General features: G+C 40.8%; 1 protein-coding gene across 3 annotated transcripts in view; it reads right to left on the bottom strand.

Annotated features, from left to right (window-relative positions):
- VWA8 (von Willebrand factor A domain containing 8) overlaps positions 1–15,926 on the bottom strand; it is a 678,220-nt gene that overhangs the window by 192,458 nt on the left and 469,836 nt on the right. For all 3 annotated transcript variants that reach the window (XM_077483183.1, XM_077483182.1, XM_077483184.1), the window contains exon 27: positions 457–608. In XM_077483183.1, the coding sequence (XP_077339309.1) occupies positions 457–608 (152 nt within the window). The remainder of the gene's footprint in view (positions 1–456; positions 609–15,926) is intronic.

Consider the following 15,926-nt stretch of genomic DNA (forward strand, 5'->3'; position numbering starts at 1 on the left):
TATAGCACTGATCGCTGTATAAATGTCAATGGTCCCAAAAATTTGTCAAAAGTGTCTGATCTGTCTGCCGCAATGTAGCAGTACCACTAGAATTCAATTTTGTTTGGGTACAGCATTGCACAACCGCACAATTGTCAGTTAAAGTGATGGAGCGCGCTATCGCAAAAACTGGACTGGTCATTAAGCAGCCAAATCTTCCGGTTTGTAAGTGGTTAAATACATACCCTACGTCTGATGTTAGAATTTTACACTTTTTTATTTTATTTTTTAAGATAATCCATACATTTCTATTTGTAAATTAAGAAGCACAAAATCACACAGTTCAATAAAAGCAATCATTTAATTGTATCATGTTTGGTGTCTATAATAAATACAGTGGCTGATAAAAACTCATGTTTTAGATCAATAAATATATCATGAACTGTGGAATCAATGCTTAGAAAACATTTTCCTTACTCCTTAGCAAGCTGCACATTGGTGGGTTTGGCTCCGATTGGGATTCCATGTTTATGTAAGGAGTTAATCAATATTTCACGCATTTCCTGGTTGTAAGAATCAAAGTCAAACACATTTCGAACAACATTTGCCAGGCCTTCATTTGGAAATTTCTGAAAAGAAAAATAACAAGAAACAGTTAAAAACTAAAACCATATTCAATGTATTACTTACTACCTGTCTCCAAATTATGGCCTGCTGGTTGCCAAAAACGAGTCCCTGCATGTTCTGATTCTTACTGCAAGCTGGAGGAAGCTTCTGTAGGTAGAGTAGCAGTGGGTGCTGAAATACTGAGTTTCAGCACAAGGCACTCTTAATCACTAGCAGGGTCATTCACTGTCCAATGGTGCTCATAAAGTTCCACCTGTGACATTATCACAAAAAGTGGGACATGGAGCCTGCATGCACAGAGGCAAATGCAATTGAAGATCAATTTTGTGGCATCATTCCTTCCACTGACACCGGTGCTGGGGCAATCTTTTACCCACTGATACTTATGCTGGCTGCTGATGCAGGGGCATTTATTGCTGCCAATGACCACTAATCGAAAGAGATTTAGTCTATCTACTGGCCACTGACACAGGGACATTTATTACTCTCACTGACACTTAGGTATTTATGGCTGTGACACAGGCACATTTATTACTCCCAATGAACCCAAGGCAATATGTGACTCTACTGAATAAAAATACATAAGGCCCCTTTTACACTGGGGCAGTTTTCAGGCGCTACAGAGCTAAAAATAGCGCCTGAAAAAACCGGCCCCTTTCACTCCAGTGTGAAAGCCCTGGAGGGGTGCGCTAGCAGGACGGTAAAAAAAAGTCCTGCTAGCCGCATCTTTGGAGCGGTGAAAGGAGCGGTGTATTCACCGCTCCTACCCAATTGAAATCAATGGGACAGCGCGGCTATACCGCCGTCAAAGCGCCACTGCTAGCGGCCGCAGACCGCTGCTTAAACTACTGTAAAGCGCCGCTAAAAATAGCTGCGCTTTACCGCCGACGGCCGCACCGCCCCAGTGTGAAAGGGGCCTAAGCAGCACTTTCATGCAGTAAACAAAAAGACCATCACAGTACCATAAGAGTATACAAAGGCTGGTAGACGCAACACAAGTGCACTAGTAACACAAAGGGTGATAAGTAGATCCACTCCACTGATATCACAACATTCCAAGCCTCTTATCCTCCTTTGTGGACCCCCTGAATAAGAGTGGTCAGCTACACTCAAATTAACCTCAGTCTCAAAAGGTGCTCCCAGAGTAGCCTACTGGTAAATTAAGGATCCACCGGACCAGAATGTATCACCAAAACCGATGTCAGATCATGTAGCATGGAGGGATAAAACAAAACCTCATTGTGCAGTGTTTTAAAACAGATTTACATTTATTAACCACTTTCAGACCGGACCATTTTGCTGGCTTAAGACCAGACCACTTTTTGCGCTTCGGCACTGCGTCGCCTTAACTGACAGTTGCGCGGTTGTGCGACATGGCTCCGAAACAAAATTGACGTATTCTTTTCCCACAAATAGAGCTTTTCTTTGGTGGCATTTGATCACCCCTGTGGGTTTTTATTTTTTATAAACAAAAAATAGCTACAATTTTGAAAAAAACGCATTATTTTTTTTACTTTTTGCTATAGTAAATATCCCCCAAAATTATATAAAAAAAAACATTTTTTTCCTCAGTTTAGGCCGATACGTATTCTTCTACATATTTTTGGTAAAAAAAAAAAATAAAAAAAAATCACAATAAGCGATTATTGATTGATTTGCGCGAAATTTATAGCGTTTACAAAATAGGGGATAGTTTCATGGCATTTTTATTAATAATTTTTTTTTTACTAGTAATGGCGGCGATCATCGATTTTTATTGTGACTGTGACATTATGGCGGACACATCGGACATTTTTGGGGCCACTGTCATTTATACAGCAATCAGTGCTATACAAATGCACTGATTCCTGTGTGAATGACATTGGCAGTGAAGGGGTTAACCAGGGGTGGCAGTGTAGGGGTTAAGTGTGCCCTAGGGGCGTGTTACTAACTGTGGGGGGCATGGCTGTGTGATAGTGAACACTGATATCTGCTCTAATCACTGGGAGCAGAGATCAGTGTCACTTGTTGCTAGGCAGAACAGGGAGATGCTATTTACTTCCGCATCTCCCCGTTCAGCCTCCCTGCGAGAAGATCGCGGGTATCCCTGCGGCGATTGAGTCCGTGGGACCCGACTCACGGGGGTCCCAACCAGCGATGGCATGGCGGCATTCTTAAAGGGACGTACCTGTACACTCATATGCCTGTCCGTGCCATTCTGCCAACCTACATAGTCGTGCGCCAGTTTGGAAGTGGTTAAAAGTGCATTCAAATACTCACAAACTTTAAGACATAAATTGCATGTCAGTCCACCAGTTATAACCAAGTTTCCAACCAACAAAATGTCCGACCTCCTCACTTGACCTGAATCCACCCAACGTGTTTCCTCATATGTAGATGTCTGGGGGCTTGGTCCCCACTCTGCACTACGCTATATAGAGGATGGAGGATGGAATTGACAACCTACAATCCTAATTGTGCTCCAAAGGCCGAGAGTAAGTACAAACCGGTAACGAAAGTGACAACATTCCAGGTACAATAATAGTAATCACACACAGGCAACCAGGATAAGAAATATCAAAAAGGAAAACTGATCCCAATTTCACAAAAAAGCAACATAATATGGAGGTATCAAAAATCAGCCATATTTCCAATAGGAAACTTGCACAATATTAACTGTAAAAACAAATCTAAATGTGGTAAAGTTAAATTAAAAGACTCAAATCACCAGAACTAACTTCTAGGACTGTCACCATCTTGTGGTTGGAAAGGTTTACACCTCATGAGACACATTCTATAAATAAATATAAATTAAACTACCAGATTAAAAATAATGCTTGGACAAACTGTGGTTAGGGAAACCTTTGTGAATTAGCAATATGTTCCTTTCATCTTATCTTTAATCAAGTACACTAAATTCTTGGATGAACAGGTAACAAACATGTGATATTAGAGCGGAAGGATGAATATTTTCTACTTTTAAAGCAGTTTACTTCACAGAGTGCGCACTTTCTACAAGGATAGAAGCCTTGCATTTGCTGGAAGAAACTGTTTTTTTGGGAGGTTCAGTTATGTTGGGAGCTATTTGTAATTAGGAGGAACACGCCTAGATGTAACCAAAAACTTCAGGTAGTAATGGGCCCAGAATTTTCCCCAATGTCTCCTCAAAATCTTTTTAACTGAAAAGCGCTGGGTTGATCAGAAGGTAAAAAAACAAAACTAAAATTTAAGAGAGAAAGTCCCCTAAATTTATGACTCTGCTTTAATAAATCATTGTTTCCCAAGCTAGCAAGATAAGAGCCCAGCAATTAACAATCATGGAGGACTGTGTGTAGACAGTAAAAACTGGCACCAAGTAATCTCTAGATTAAACATTCAAGCACAATTTGAACTAATACTAGCATATACAAAATTACTCCACTATTACCGTTGCAATATCAAAACACCCAATAAATGGATAATATGCAACCGATCTAAACTACGTGGCATGTTCACCAATGCCAGTAGCCTGGTGGACAAGATGAGTGAACTTGAGATAATATTGCATAAGGAGGATTTGGATTTTGTGGGAATTTCAGAGACATGGTTAGACAGCTCTCATGATTGGCTGGCAAACATTCAAGGGTATACCCTTTATCGCAAGGATAGAGAGGGTAAAAAAGGGGGAGGGGTATGCCTATATATCAAGAATAGCATACACGTGAATGTGAGAGAAGACATCACTAAGGGAGCTAGGGAGGAGGTGGAATCCTTATGGGTAGAGCTCCAAAAGGATGAAGCTAAGGGCAAAATAATACAGGGAGTATGCTATAGACCCCCTAACCTGAGGGAAGAAGGGGAGACAGATCTCCTATCACAATTTGGATTAGCAGCAAGGATGGGAATTGTTATTATAATGGGGGATTTTAATTATCCAGACATAGACTGGGCGGAGGGATGTCTTACAGGACAATTTTATGGATCAGATGGTAGACGCACCAACTAGAAATAAAGCTGGATCTACTGATTACCAATAATACAGACCTGATCACGGATGTGGAAATACGGGGCAATTTAGGGAAAAGCGATCACAGGTCAATTGGCTTCCATATAAATCACACAAATAGGAAACATAAAGGGAATACAAAGACACTGAATTTCAAAAGAGCCAACTTCCCTAAACTACAAACCTTACTAGAAGGCATAAATTGGGATAAAATCTTAGGAACAAACAACACGGAGGAGAGATGGGTTTACTTTAAGAGCATATTAAATTAGGGCATTAGCCAATGCATCCCATTGGGTAATACATTTAAAAGCACAAACAAAAGTCCTGGATGACTTAACTCCAATGTAAAAATGCATATAAAAGCAAGGAGAAGGCCTTCAAAAAATACAAGGTTGAGGGATCATCATCAGCATTCAGACTTTATAAAGAATGCAACAAGAAATGTAAGGGTGCAATAAGGACGGCTAAGATAGAACATGAAAGACACATAGCGGAGGAGAGCAAAAAAAAATCCCAAGAAATTATTTAAGTATATAAACAGTAAAAAAGAGAGGACAGACCATATTGGCCCCATAAAGAATGAGGAAGGGCATCGGGTTACAAAGGATGGGGAGATGGCGAAGGTACTGAATTTATTCTCCTCCTCAGTCTTCACGAGGGAATCGGGGGGCTTCAGTAACCAAAACTGCAGGGTTTATCCTCATGACGCATCACAGGAAGCACTTCCATGGTTAACAGAGGACAGAATTAAAATTAGACTTGGGAAACTTAACACTAATAAATCACCGGGACCAGATGGCTTGCACCCGAGGGTACTTAGGGAACTCGGCCAAGTAATTGCCAGACAATTGTTCCTAATTTTTACTGACAGTCTACTGATTGGAATAGTACCAGCAGATTGGAGAAAAGCCAATGTAGCACCAATATTTAAAAAGGGCCCAAAATACATCCCTGGGAATTACAGACCAGTTAGCCTAACATCAATAGTATGTAAACTCTTGGAGGGGATGATAAGGGACTATATACAAGATTTTAGTAATGAGTAATTCTTGCCAAACCAATCTAATAACCTTCTATGAGGAGGTGAGTTGGCAGCTAGATAAAGAAAGGCCCGTAGATGTGGTGTATCTGGATTGTGCAAAAGCATTTGACACAGTTCCCCATAAACGTTTACTGCACAAAAAAAGGTCAGTTGGCATGGACCATAGGGTAAGTACATGGATCTGTGCTGGGACCAATCCTATTTAATTTGTTCATAAATTACCTGGAGGATGGGGTAAACAGTGCAATCTCTGTATTTGCGGATACTAAGCCAAGCAGGGCAATAACTTCTCTGCAGGATGTGGAAACCTTGCAAAAAGATCTGAACAAATTAATGGGGTGGGCCACTACATGGCAAATGAGGTTCAATGTAGAAAAATGTAAAATAATGCATTTGGGTGGCAAAAATATGAATACAATCTATACGCTGGGGGGAGAACCTCTGGGTGAATCCAGGATGGAAAAGGACCTTGGGGTCCTAGTAGATAGGCTCAGTAATGGCATGCAATGCCAAGCTTCTGCTAACAAAGCAAACAGAATATTGGAATGCATTAAAAAGGGGAACAACTCCAGAGATAAAACGATAATTCTCCCACTCTACAAGACTCTGGTCCGGCCGCACCTGGAATATGTTGTCCAGTTCTGGGCACCAGTCCTCAGGAAGGATGTACTGGAAATGGAGCGAGTACAAAGAAGGGCAACAAAGCTAATAAAGGATCTGGAGGATATTAGTTATGAGGAAAGGTTGCGAGCACTGAACTTATTCTCTCTGGAGAAGAGACGCTTGAGAGGGGATATGATTTCAATATACAAATACCATGCTGGTGACCCCACAATAGGGATAAAACTTTTTCGCAAAAGGGAGTTTAACAAGACTCGTGGCCACTCATTAAAATAAGAAAAGAGGTTTAACCTTAAACTACGTAGAGAGTTCTTTACTGTAAGAGCGGCAAGGATGTGGAATTCCCTTCCACAGGCGGTGGCCTCAGTGGGGGGGCATTGATAGTTTCAAGAAACTATTAGATAACCACCTGAACGACTGCAACATACAAGGATATAAAATGTAATACTGACATATAATCACACACATAGGTTGGACTTGATGGACTTGTGTCTTTTTTCAACCTCATCTACTATGTAACTATTAAAAAGAGATGACAAGCCTGGATATCTCATCCTAGAGCTTCTAAATACTTAGAGTGTAACAATTAACAATACATGTTATTTTGATATAACTATTTATAATGTGAGATTCAGATGTAGTTCATTATCTAACAATGCAACCTTTGATCCTTGTTGATAGTATTAAATTGTTGGATAGGCTCTCCTTACAGTTTGATCCCATCTTGGGTAAGCAGGGTCTGAGTAACAAAAATATATATCTGTTATGCCTTTCTTCTGAAATAACTATTTTTTTTATTTTTACAATATTTGTTAAATAAGTACTATAATCAACCTTTCAAAGTAATGTCTCATATTGCTGGATATCTAATGATACTCATCATAAATAATTAAAAATGTATTGTTAACCACTTGACCACTGGGCACTTAAACACCCTTAATAACCAGACCAATTTTCAGCTTTTGGTGCTCTCACATTTTGAATGACAATTACTCAGTCATGCTACACTGTACCCATATGAAATTTTTGTCCTTTTTTCACATAAATAGAGCTTTCTTTTGGTGGTATTTAATCACCTCTCGGTTTTTAATTTTTTGTGCTATAAAAGAAAAAAGACCGAAAATTCTGTAAAAAAATTTATTTTTCTTAGATTCTGTTATACAATTTAGCAGATGAGTAATTTTTCTTCATACATTTTGCCCAAAATTTACACCACCACATATCTTTGGTAAAAATAAGTACAAATTGGTGGATATTATTTGGTCTTTGTGAAAGTTATAGAGTCCACAAGCTATGGTGCCAATATCTGAAAATGTATCACACCTGAAGTACTGACGGCCTATTTCAATTCTCGAGACTCCAACATGCCATAAAATTACAAATACCCCCCAAATGACCCCTTTTTGGAAAGAAGACATTCCAAGGTATTTAGTAAGAGGCATGATGAATTTTTTGACGTTGTAATTTTTTCCCACAATTCTTTGCAAAATCAAGATTTTTTTTCCTTTTTTTTTTCCACAAAATTGTCATATTATCAGTTTATTTCTCACACACAGCATATGCATACCACAAATTACACCCCAAAACACATTCTGCTATTACTCCAGAGTACGGCGATGCCACATGTGTGAGATTTTTTACACAGCCTGGCCACATACAGAGGCCCAACATGCAGGGAGCGCCATCAGGCGTTCTGGAGCACCCAGGACAATTATGACTTTTCTCTACTATATGTAAAAATCATCATTTATTTGCTAGAAAATTACATAGAACCCCAAAACATTATATATTTTTTTTTAGCAAAGACCCTAGAGAACACAATGGTGGTGGTTGCAAATTTTTATCTCACACGGTATTTGCGCAGCAATTTTTCGAACGTGTTTTTTGGGGGGAAAAACAGTTTTGTGCTTAAAAAAAAAAAAAAAAAAAAAACAACAGTAAAGTTAGCCCAATTTTTGCATAGATTCTTAAAGTGGTTTTAGTAAGTACTACCTGAAGTTATCACACATGTTGGTAATGTAACTGACACTGGCGATAATGCTTGCCTGAATTAGGCACAGACAATTCTTGGGGGAACTACAGTCAGTAAAGTGGCGTTAAAGCCATTTTGAGTTCCCCCTGTAAGTATTGTAGATCAGAGTTTCTCAAACTTTTTTCAATCAAGGCACCCTTTAAAATTCTGCACAATCTTAAAAGGAACCTCATTCTAAAATGTATAAAATGAAACGAATAGTTTTGCATAACACAGAACGCTGAACACCCAATGTGAGAGGTGATTTATTCTTCCAAAGCAAACACCCCTTTGCATACTGGTACTGACTAGTTTTCCAGTGTTTCTCTTCTCCCTTAGTTTCTCTCCCTCGCTCAGCTGTGTCCCCAGTGCTGATGGAGCAGGGCAAACAAGCATACTGTGCAGGCGCCCAGTGTCTTTCTTATCAATCTATGAAATCACTGGTTGTTAAAACGCCGGTGGTTAGAAGCTTGATCCCCCTCTGGCTTGAATACAATTTTTGGGCAATTTTTAGGCATTTTGCCAAGGCACCCCTGAGGAAACCTGAAGGTACCCTGGTTGAAAAGGGCTATTATATATGTATATATGTATTACTATATTTTTCACAGCTTTTTCATATTTCATGTAATTATTGCTGGCTTGCCAGAAAGAAAGATACATTTAAGAATAAGAAAACACAGTAAAACACATTATCTATGCAAAGATACTAAGCTCAAAATATGCGCATGAAAAACACTCTGTCATCACAAGGATATCCTACAGGCTTTAAGCCAGCAAAGCGTGTCATGCAGACACTGACAGATCATTGATTGCTAGAATTGGATTAGAGCTGGTGACATTAATTCACAAAAAAACAACAGCGAGTCCAATTTATTGATTGAAGGTGACACTTCTGTTTCTTTCATTAATTTAGCTTTCTAGTTTTAGGCTATTTTTAAAAATAATCAATTTACGGATTTTATTTTAGCCAATGTATCTTAATTGTACTTTAATTCATAACACCTGAAGGGTGCTTTCAATATAAACTTCATGAGATGATAGAGCAAAATGCAATAAAATCATATGCTTAAAGAAAAAATGTACCTGTAGCAGGACTTACATGTTTTTCATACTGATTAACTGGCTGCAACACAATGGGGCAGCTGCATTCACAACAGACATAAGATAAAAATATGTACATTTGTTCTTTTGTCAGTTTTAGTGTGCACAAAAAGGGTGCTTTATTATGGCCACCTGGGCATAGCATAATCTAGGCCAGGGGTCCTCAAACCTTTTTTAAACAGGGGGCCAATTTCACTGTCCCTCAGACTGTTGAGGGCCGGACTCCTCACCATCACAGAGCTCCCGATCAGAATCCCCTCTCCATCACAGAGCCCCCATCACAGACTCCTCCATTAGACCCCCCATTACAAAGCCCCTATCATAGACTCCTCTCCATCATACGAGCCCCCCATCACAGATTTCTCATCACAGATTCATCTCATCACAGAGCCCCCCCATCACAGATTCCTCTCCATCACAGAGCCTCACAGAGCCCCCCCATCACAGATATCTCTCCATCACAGACTCGTCCAATATCACAGGCCCCCCTTTCACAGAGCTCCCACCCTTAAAGAGCCACCATATCACAGAGCCCCCCCCCCCCCGCTCTCAGAAAGCCCCATATCACAAAGCCAGCCCCCATATCACACAGCCCCCCCCTACAGAGCTTTCACAGAGCTAACCCCCTCACCGAGCCACCATATCATAGAGCCCCCCTCTCAGAGCCCCATGTCACAGAACCCCCCCCCCCCCCCGCTCACAGAACTCTCCATCACAGAGTCCCCATATCACAGAGCCCTCCATTACAAAGCACCCATATCACAAAGCCCCCTCACAGAGCCCCATATCACAGAACTCCCCCCTTGACAGAGGCCCCATATCACAGAGACCCCATATCGATATTAAAAAAACTTCCATAAAATCGCAGCACTTGCACTTCCCCTCTGCTACCTTATTTACGCAAAACAGGAAAGATGACAGGTCCAGACAAAGGGTGGGATATTTCATGTTAAAGGCAGGTGATTGATTGGTTACTAGACAGCGGGGCGGCCCCAGCAATCACCCGCTTCTTAACATGAAAAGTCCAGCCCTTTTTTCACAGACCTGTCATGTTTCCTGTCTTGTGTGAAGCCAGGTAGCAGAGGGGAGGGGGAGTGCAAGTGCGAGTGCTGCGATCTTATGGAAGGGGCCATCCGCTGGCCGGGTAAATCACCCTATCGGGCCGTATCTGGCCCGCAGGCCATAGTATGAGGACCCATGGTCTAGGCCATAAACCCTTTACTTGCTTAGGAGAATTTCAAATGCTGAGCTATTTCATAGCTGGCATCACTCATATCTCGCAAGAAGCATCTAAAGCAGGGGTCAAGTTTTTTTTTTCTGTAAAAATATATATATATATTTTTAACAGCTATTATTGTTTGGACAGGAAGGGGGCTAGTGGAGAGTTGGACCTTCCAATTTTCATGGAAAGTCCACACCATATTAGCAAAAGAGCAAAATATTTTGTATTTTGGAAATACGAAATCTTACTGCCCATATAAAGCAGTGTTTTCTGGGAGAATAATAAAGGTTGCAAGTACGATGCCTTCTAACATCACATACAGACAAGGCAAAGATTTTGCTTTCTGCAACAAAAATGTATATGCTTGTCTACTGTAGTAAGTTTCCAAGTATCCCCAGATATAACGTTATGGATATTCATTAAGCACTTAAGCCCTGCACCATTTTCCAGCTAAAAGACCAAGCCCCTTTTTGTGATTCGGCACTGCGTCGCTTTAACTGACAATTGCGCAGTCGTGTGATGTGGCTCCCAAACAAAATTGGCGTCCTTTTTTCCCCACAAATAGAGCTTTCTTTTTGTGGTATTTGATCACCTTTTCGTTTTTTTGCGCTATAAACAAAAATAGAGCTATAATAAATATCCCCAAAAAATATATAAAAAAAATGTTTTTCCTCAGTTTAGGCCGACACGTATTCTTCTACATATTTTTGGTAAAAAGAATAATAATAAAAAAAAAGCAATAAGCGTATATTGATTGGTCTGTGCAAAAGTTATAGCGTCTACAAAATAGGGGATAGTTATGGCATTTTTATTAATAATTATTTATTTTTTTTACTAGTAATGGCGGCGATCAGTGATTTTTTTAGTGTGACTGCGACATTATGGCGGACACGTCGGACAATTTTGACACATTTTTTGGGACCATTGGCATTAATACAGCGATCAGTGCGATTAAAAATGCACTGAATACTGTAAAAATGTCACTGGCAGTGAAGGGGTTAACAACTAGAGGACAGTGTAGGAGTTAAGTGTGTGTTTTTTTTTTTACTGTTGGGGGCATGGCTTGGAATGTGAGGTCACTGATCGTCTTTTCCTATAACAGGGAACAGACGATCAGTGACAGCCACACTAGGAAGCACGAGGAGCAGTTTATTTACACTTATCTCTCCTCGTCGATCGCGGGACACTGGCGGCGATCGGGTCCGCGGGTCCTGCGGCCATGGAGCTCAGGACTGGGTCGCAAGAGCGCCGCTGGTGGGCGCGCGTGCGACCCACGGCTGGGCTCTTAAAGGGCAACGTACCTGTACGTGCCTGTGCCCAGCCGTGCCATTCTGCCGACTTACACTGGCGTGAGGCGGTCCTTAAGTGGTTAAGAATTGACCAGAAAAGGATTTACAACGCTTATAAACGTACACCCCACAAACAATAGTGTATTATACACAGTACTAGGTAGGTGGCAAATCTCACAGCCTGCCCATGTACAGACAAGGACTGGTTAGTTTATCTCTGTAAAAAAATGGAGGAGCAGGACATAATATTGCAACTTAAATGATCTTTTTATTTGATTTAGATTTCCCTAGGTTTTTGTGTGTAGGTGAGTTAGCTGTCTTACATCAGAGAAAGAGCTCTTTGGTAACAAAACACTTATATCGCATTGTCTGGCTTTAACCTTGGGACTTTGTTTATACTTTTTTTTCCACTTGAAGGAAGTGTGTCTTGTTGCAATGCTGCCTTTGCTGCATTGCCTCAATTGCCACATCTACAGGGACATTAGTATGACTCTCCCATTTAAGTTTTATTTCATGCACCACTTTTTCAGTTTCAGTTAATAGCTGTGGTATTTAACAAACAATATATGAATCAGAAGAGTTAACAATACTGTGCGTGAATAAAAATGTTGTATCCTGTATGTTGGGCACCTCAGTCTCCTGACCTCAATATCACTGAGCCAAATGTGCAGTTCATGCAAGACAGCCCAAGAATTTACAGGAACTAGAGGCTTTTTCCCCAAGAGGAATGGGCAGCTTTACCATCTAAGACAGTGATGGCGAACCTTGGCACCCCAGATGTTTTGGAACTACATTTCCCATGATGCTCAACTACACTGCAGAGTGCATGAGCATCATAGGAAATGTAGTTCCAAAACATCTGGGGTGCCAAGGTTCGCCATCACTAATCTAAGATAAAGAGCCTCATCCACAAATACCACAAAAGACTTCAAGCTGTCATTGATGTTAAAGGGGGCAATACACGGAGTTACGTGGGGTATGTAAACTTTTGATCAGGGTCATTTAGGCAGTTTCTGTTGTCCTTCTGATTTAAAAAGAGTAAACACAGTTGATTGATAATAAATGGCTTCAGCCAAACACTAACCATGTCTAAAAGAAAAGTTTGATGCAGTGTGGGGCGTATGGCAGTGTGGGGCGTATGGTCCAAGCACTGACAGGCTGACCCCCCTCCCCACCCCTTAAACCTCCACAGCAATGCTGGCAGCACACATAAATCTATTTCCCAAAGACAACTTCTGGATATGACGCTGAGCACGTGCAACTTCTTTGTTCGACTATAGCAAGGCTTGTTCTGAGTGGAACCTGTCCTTTTAAAACACTGTATGGTCTTGGCAAGCATGCTGCAACTCAGTATCAAGTCTTCTAGCCTAGGCCATCCTTATGTAGAGCCATCATTCTTTTTTTCAGATCCTCAGAGAGTTCTTTGCCGTGAGGTGCCATGTTGAACTTCCAGTGACCAGTATGAGAGCGTGAGAGTGATAAAGCCAAATTTAACATACCTGCTCCCAATTTACACCTAAGACCTTGTAACACTAACAAGTCACATGAAACAGGGGAGGGAAACTGGCTAATTGGGCCCAATTTTGACATTTTCACCTAGGGGTGTACTCACTTTTGTTGCCAGTGGTTTAGACATTAATGGCAGTGCGTTGAGTTATTTTGAGGGGACAGCACATTTGCACTGTTATACAAGCTGTACACTCACTACTTTACATCGTAACAAAGTGTAATTTCTTCAGTGTTGTCACATGAAAAGATATAATAAAATATTTACAAAAATGCGAGGAGTGTACTCAGTTTTGAGAGATACTGTAAATGTAAATTGACTAAATCTACATTTTAACCAAATTAAGATTTTTTACTTAACCACTTCAGTTCCGGACCAATAAACACCTTAAGGACCAGAGGTCTTTTTGCAATTTCGCACTGCGCTGCTTTAACTGGTAATTGCGCGGTCATGCAATATTGCACCCAAACGAAATTTGCGTCCTTTTCTTCCCACAAATAGAGCTTTCTTTTGATGGTATTTGATTGCCTCTGCGATTTTTTTTTTTTGCGATATAAATGAAAAAAGAGCGAAAATTTTGAAAATAAAAGATATTTTCTTCTTTTTGTTATAAGAAAAATCGAATAAACTAAATTTTAGTCATACATTGAGGGCAAAATTTATTCAGCCACATGTCTTTAGTAAAAAAAATGTCAATAAGCGTATATTTTTTGGTTTGCGCAAAAGTTATAGCGTCTACAAACTAGAGTACATTTTCTGGAATTTACACAGCTTTTAATTTATGACTGCCGATCTCATTTCTTGAGGTGCTAAAATGGCAGGGCAGTACAAATCCCCCCCAAATGACCCCATTTTGGAAAGTAGACACCCCAAGGAAATTGCTGATGGGTATGTTGAGCCCATTGAATATTTATTTTTTTTGTCCTAAGGGATTGAATAATGACAAAAAAAAAAAAAAAAAATTTTTTTTACAAAAAGTTGTCACTAAATGATATATTGCTCACACATGCCATGGTTATATGTGAAATGACACCCCAAAATACATTCTGCTGCTTCTCCCGAGTACGGGGATACCACATGTGTGGGACTTTTTGGGAGTCTAGTCGCGCACGGCACCCCGAAAACCAATCACCACCTTCAGGATTTCTAAGGGTGCAAATTTTTGATTTAACTCCTCACTACCTATCACAGTTTCGAAGGCCATAAAATGCCAAAATAGCACAAAACCCCCCCAAATGACCCCATTTTGGAAAGTAGACACCCCAAGCTATTTACTGAGAGGCATGTTGAGTCCATGGAATATTTTATATTTTGCCAAAAGTTGCGGGAATATTACAAACTTTTTTTTTTTTGCACAAAGTTGTCACTAAATGATATATTGCTCACACATGCTATGGGCAGAAGTCAAATTACACCCCAAAATAAATTCTGCTGCTTCTCCCGAGTACGGGGATACCACATGTGGGGGACTTTTTGGGAGCCTAGTTAACTAGCTACCTAGCGACACTAGCGACACTGATGCAGCGTTCAGAAAAATTATCGCTTAGTGACACTGGCAAAAGGGGGTGAAAGGGTTAACTAGCGGAAATCAGGGGGTTAAAACCATTATTGGGTAGTATATCGGGGTACCTAGCGCTATAAAAACCTGGCGGTGAACCTAAAAAAATAACTAGCTACCTAGCGACTGTAGCGACACTAATGCAGCGATCAGAAAAACGATCGCTTAGTGACACTGGCAAAAGGGGGTGAAAGGGTTAACTAGCGGCAATCAGGGGGTTAAAAACATTATTGGGTAGTATATCGGGGTACCTAGCGATATAAAAACCTGGCGGTGAACCTAAAAAAATAACTAGCTACCTAGCGACACATGCAGCGATCAGAAAAATGATCGCTTAGTGACACTGGCAAAAGGGGGTGAAAGGGTTAACTAGCGGCAATCAGGGGGTTAAAACCATTATTGGGTAGTATATCGGGGTACCTAGCGCTATAAAAACCTGGCGGTGAACCTAAAAAAATAACTAGCTACCTAGCGACTGTAGCGACACTAATGCAGCGATCAGAAAAACGATCGCTTAGTGACACTGGCAAAAGGGGGTGAAAGGGTTAACTAGCGGCAATCAGGGGGTTAAAAACATTATTGGGTAGTATATCGGGGTACCTAGCGATATAAAAACCTGGCGGTGAACCTAAAAAAATAACTAGCTACCTAGCGACACTAGCGACACATGCAGCGATCAGAAAAATGATCGCTTAGTGACACTGGCAAAAGGGGGTGAAAGGGTTAACTCTAGGGGCAATCAGGGGGTTAAATCTTTATTGGGGGGTGATAGGGGGCTACCCTGGACCTAACACTAACTGTCCTGACAGTTTTTACTGTCACAACTGACACTGAATGCATTGATCAGTAAAGAAATGATCAATGCAATCAGTGACACTGTGACTGGGGGGGGAGGGGGGGCGATCGGGGGGCGATCGGGGGGGGGATCGGGGGGGGTTTGTGTGCCTGTGTGTACCTACATGTCAGTGTAGTGTTCGTGCAGACTTACTTTTACTCTTCTCC

This window comes from Lithobates pipiens, unplaced genomic scaffold (genome assembly GCF_037356315.1).
Source record: "Lithobates pipiens isolate NorthernLeopardFrog02 unplaced genomic scaffold, aLitPip1_a1.2 Scaffold_16, whole genome shotgun sequence".
In the NCBI taxonomy this organism is placed as follows: domain Eukaryota; kingdom Metazoa; phylum Chordata; class Amphibia; order Anura; family Ranidae; genus Lithobates; species Lithobates pipiens.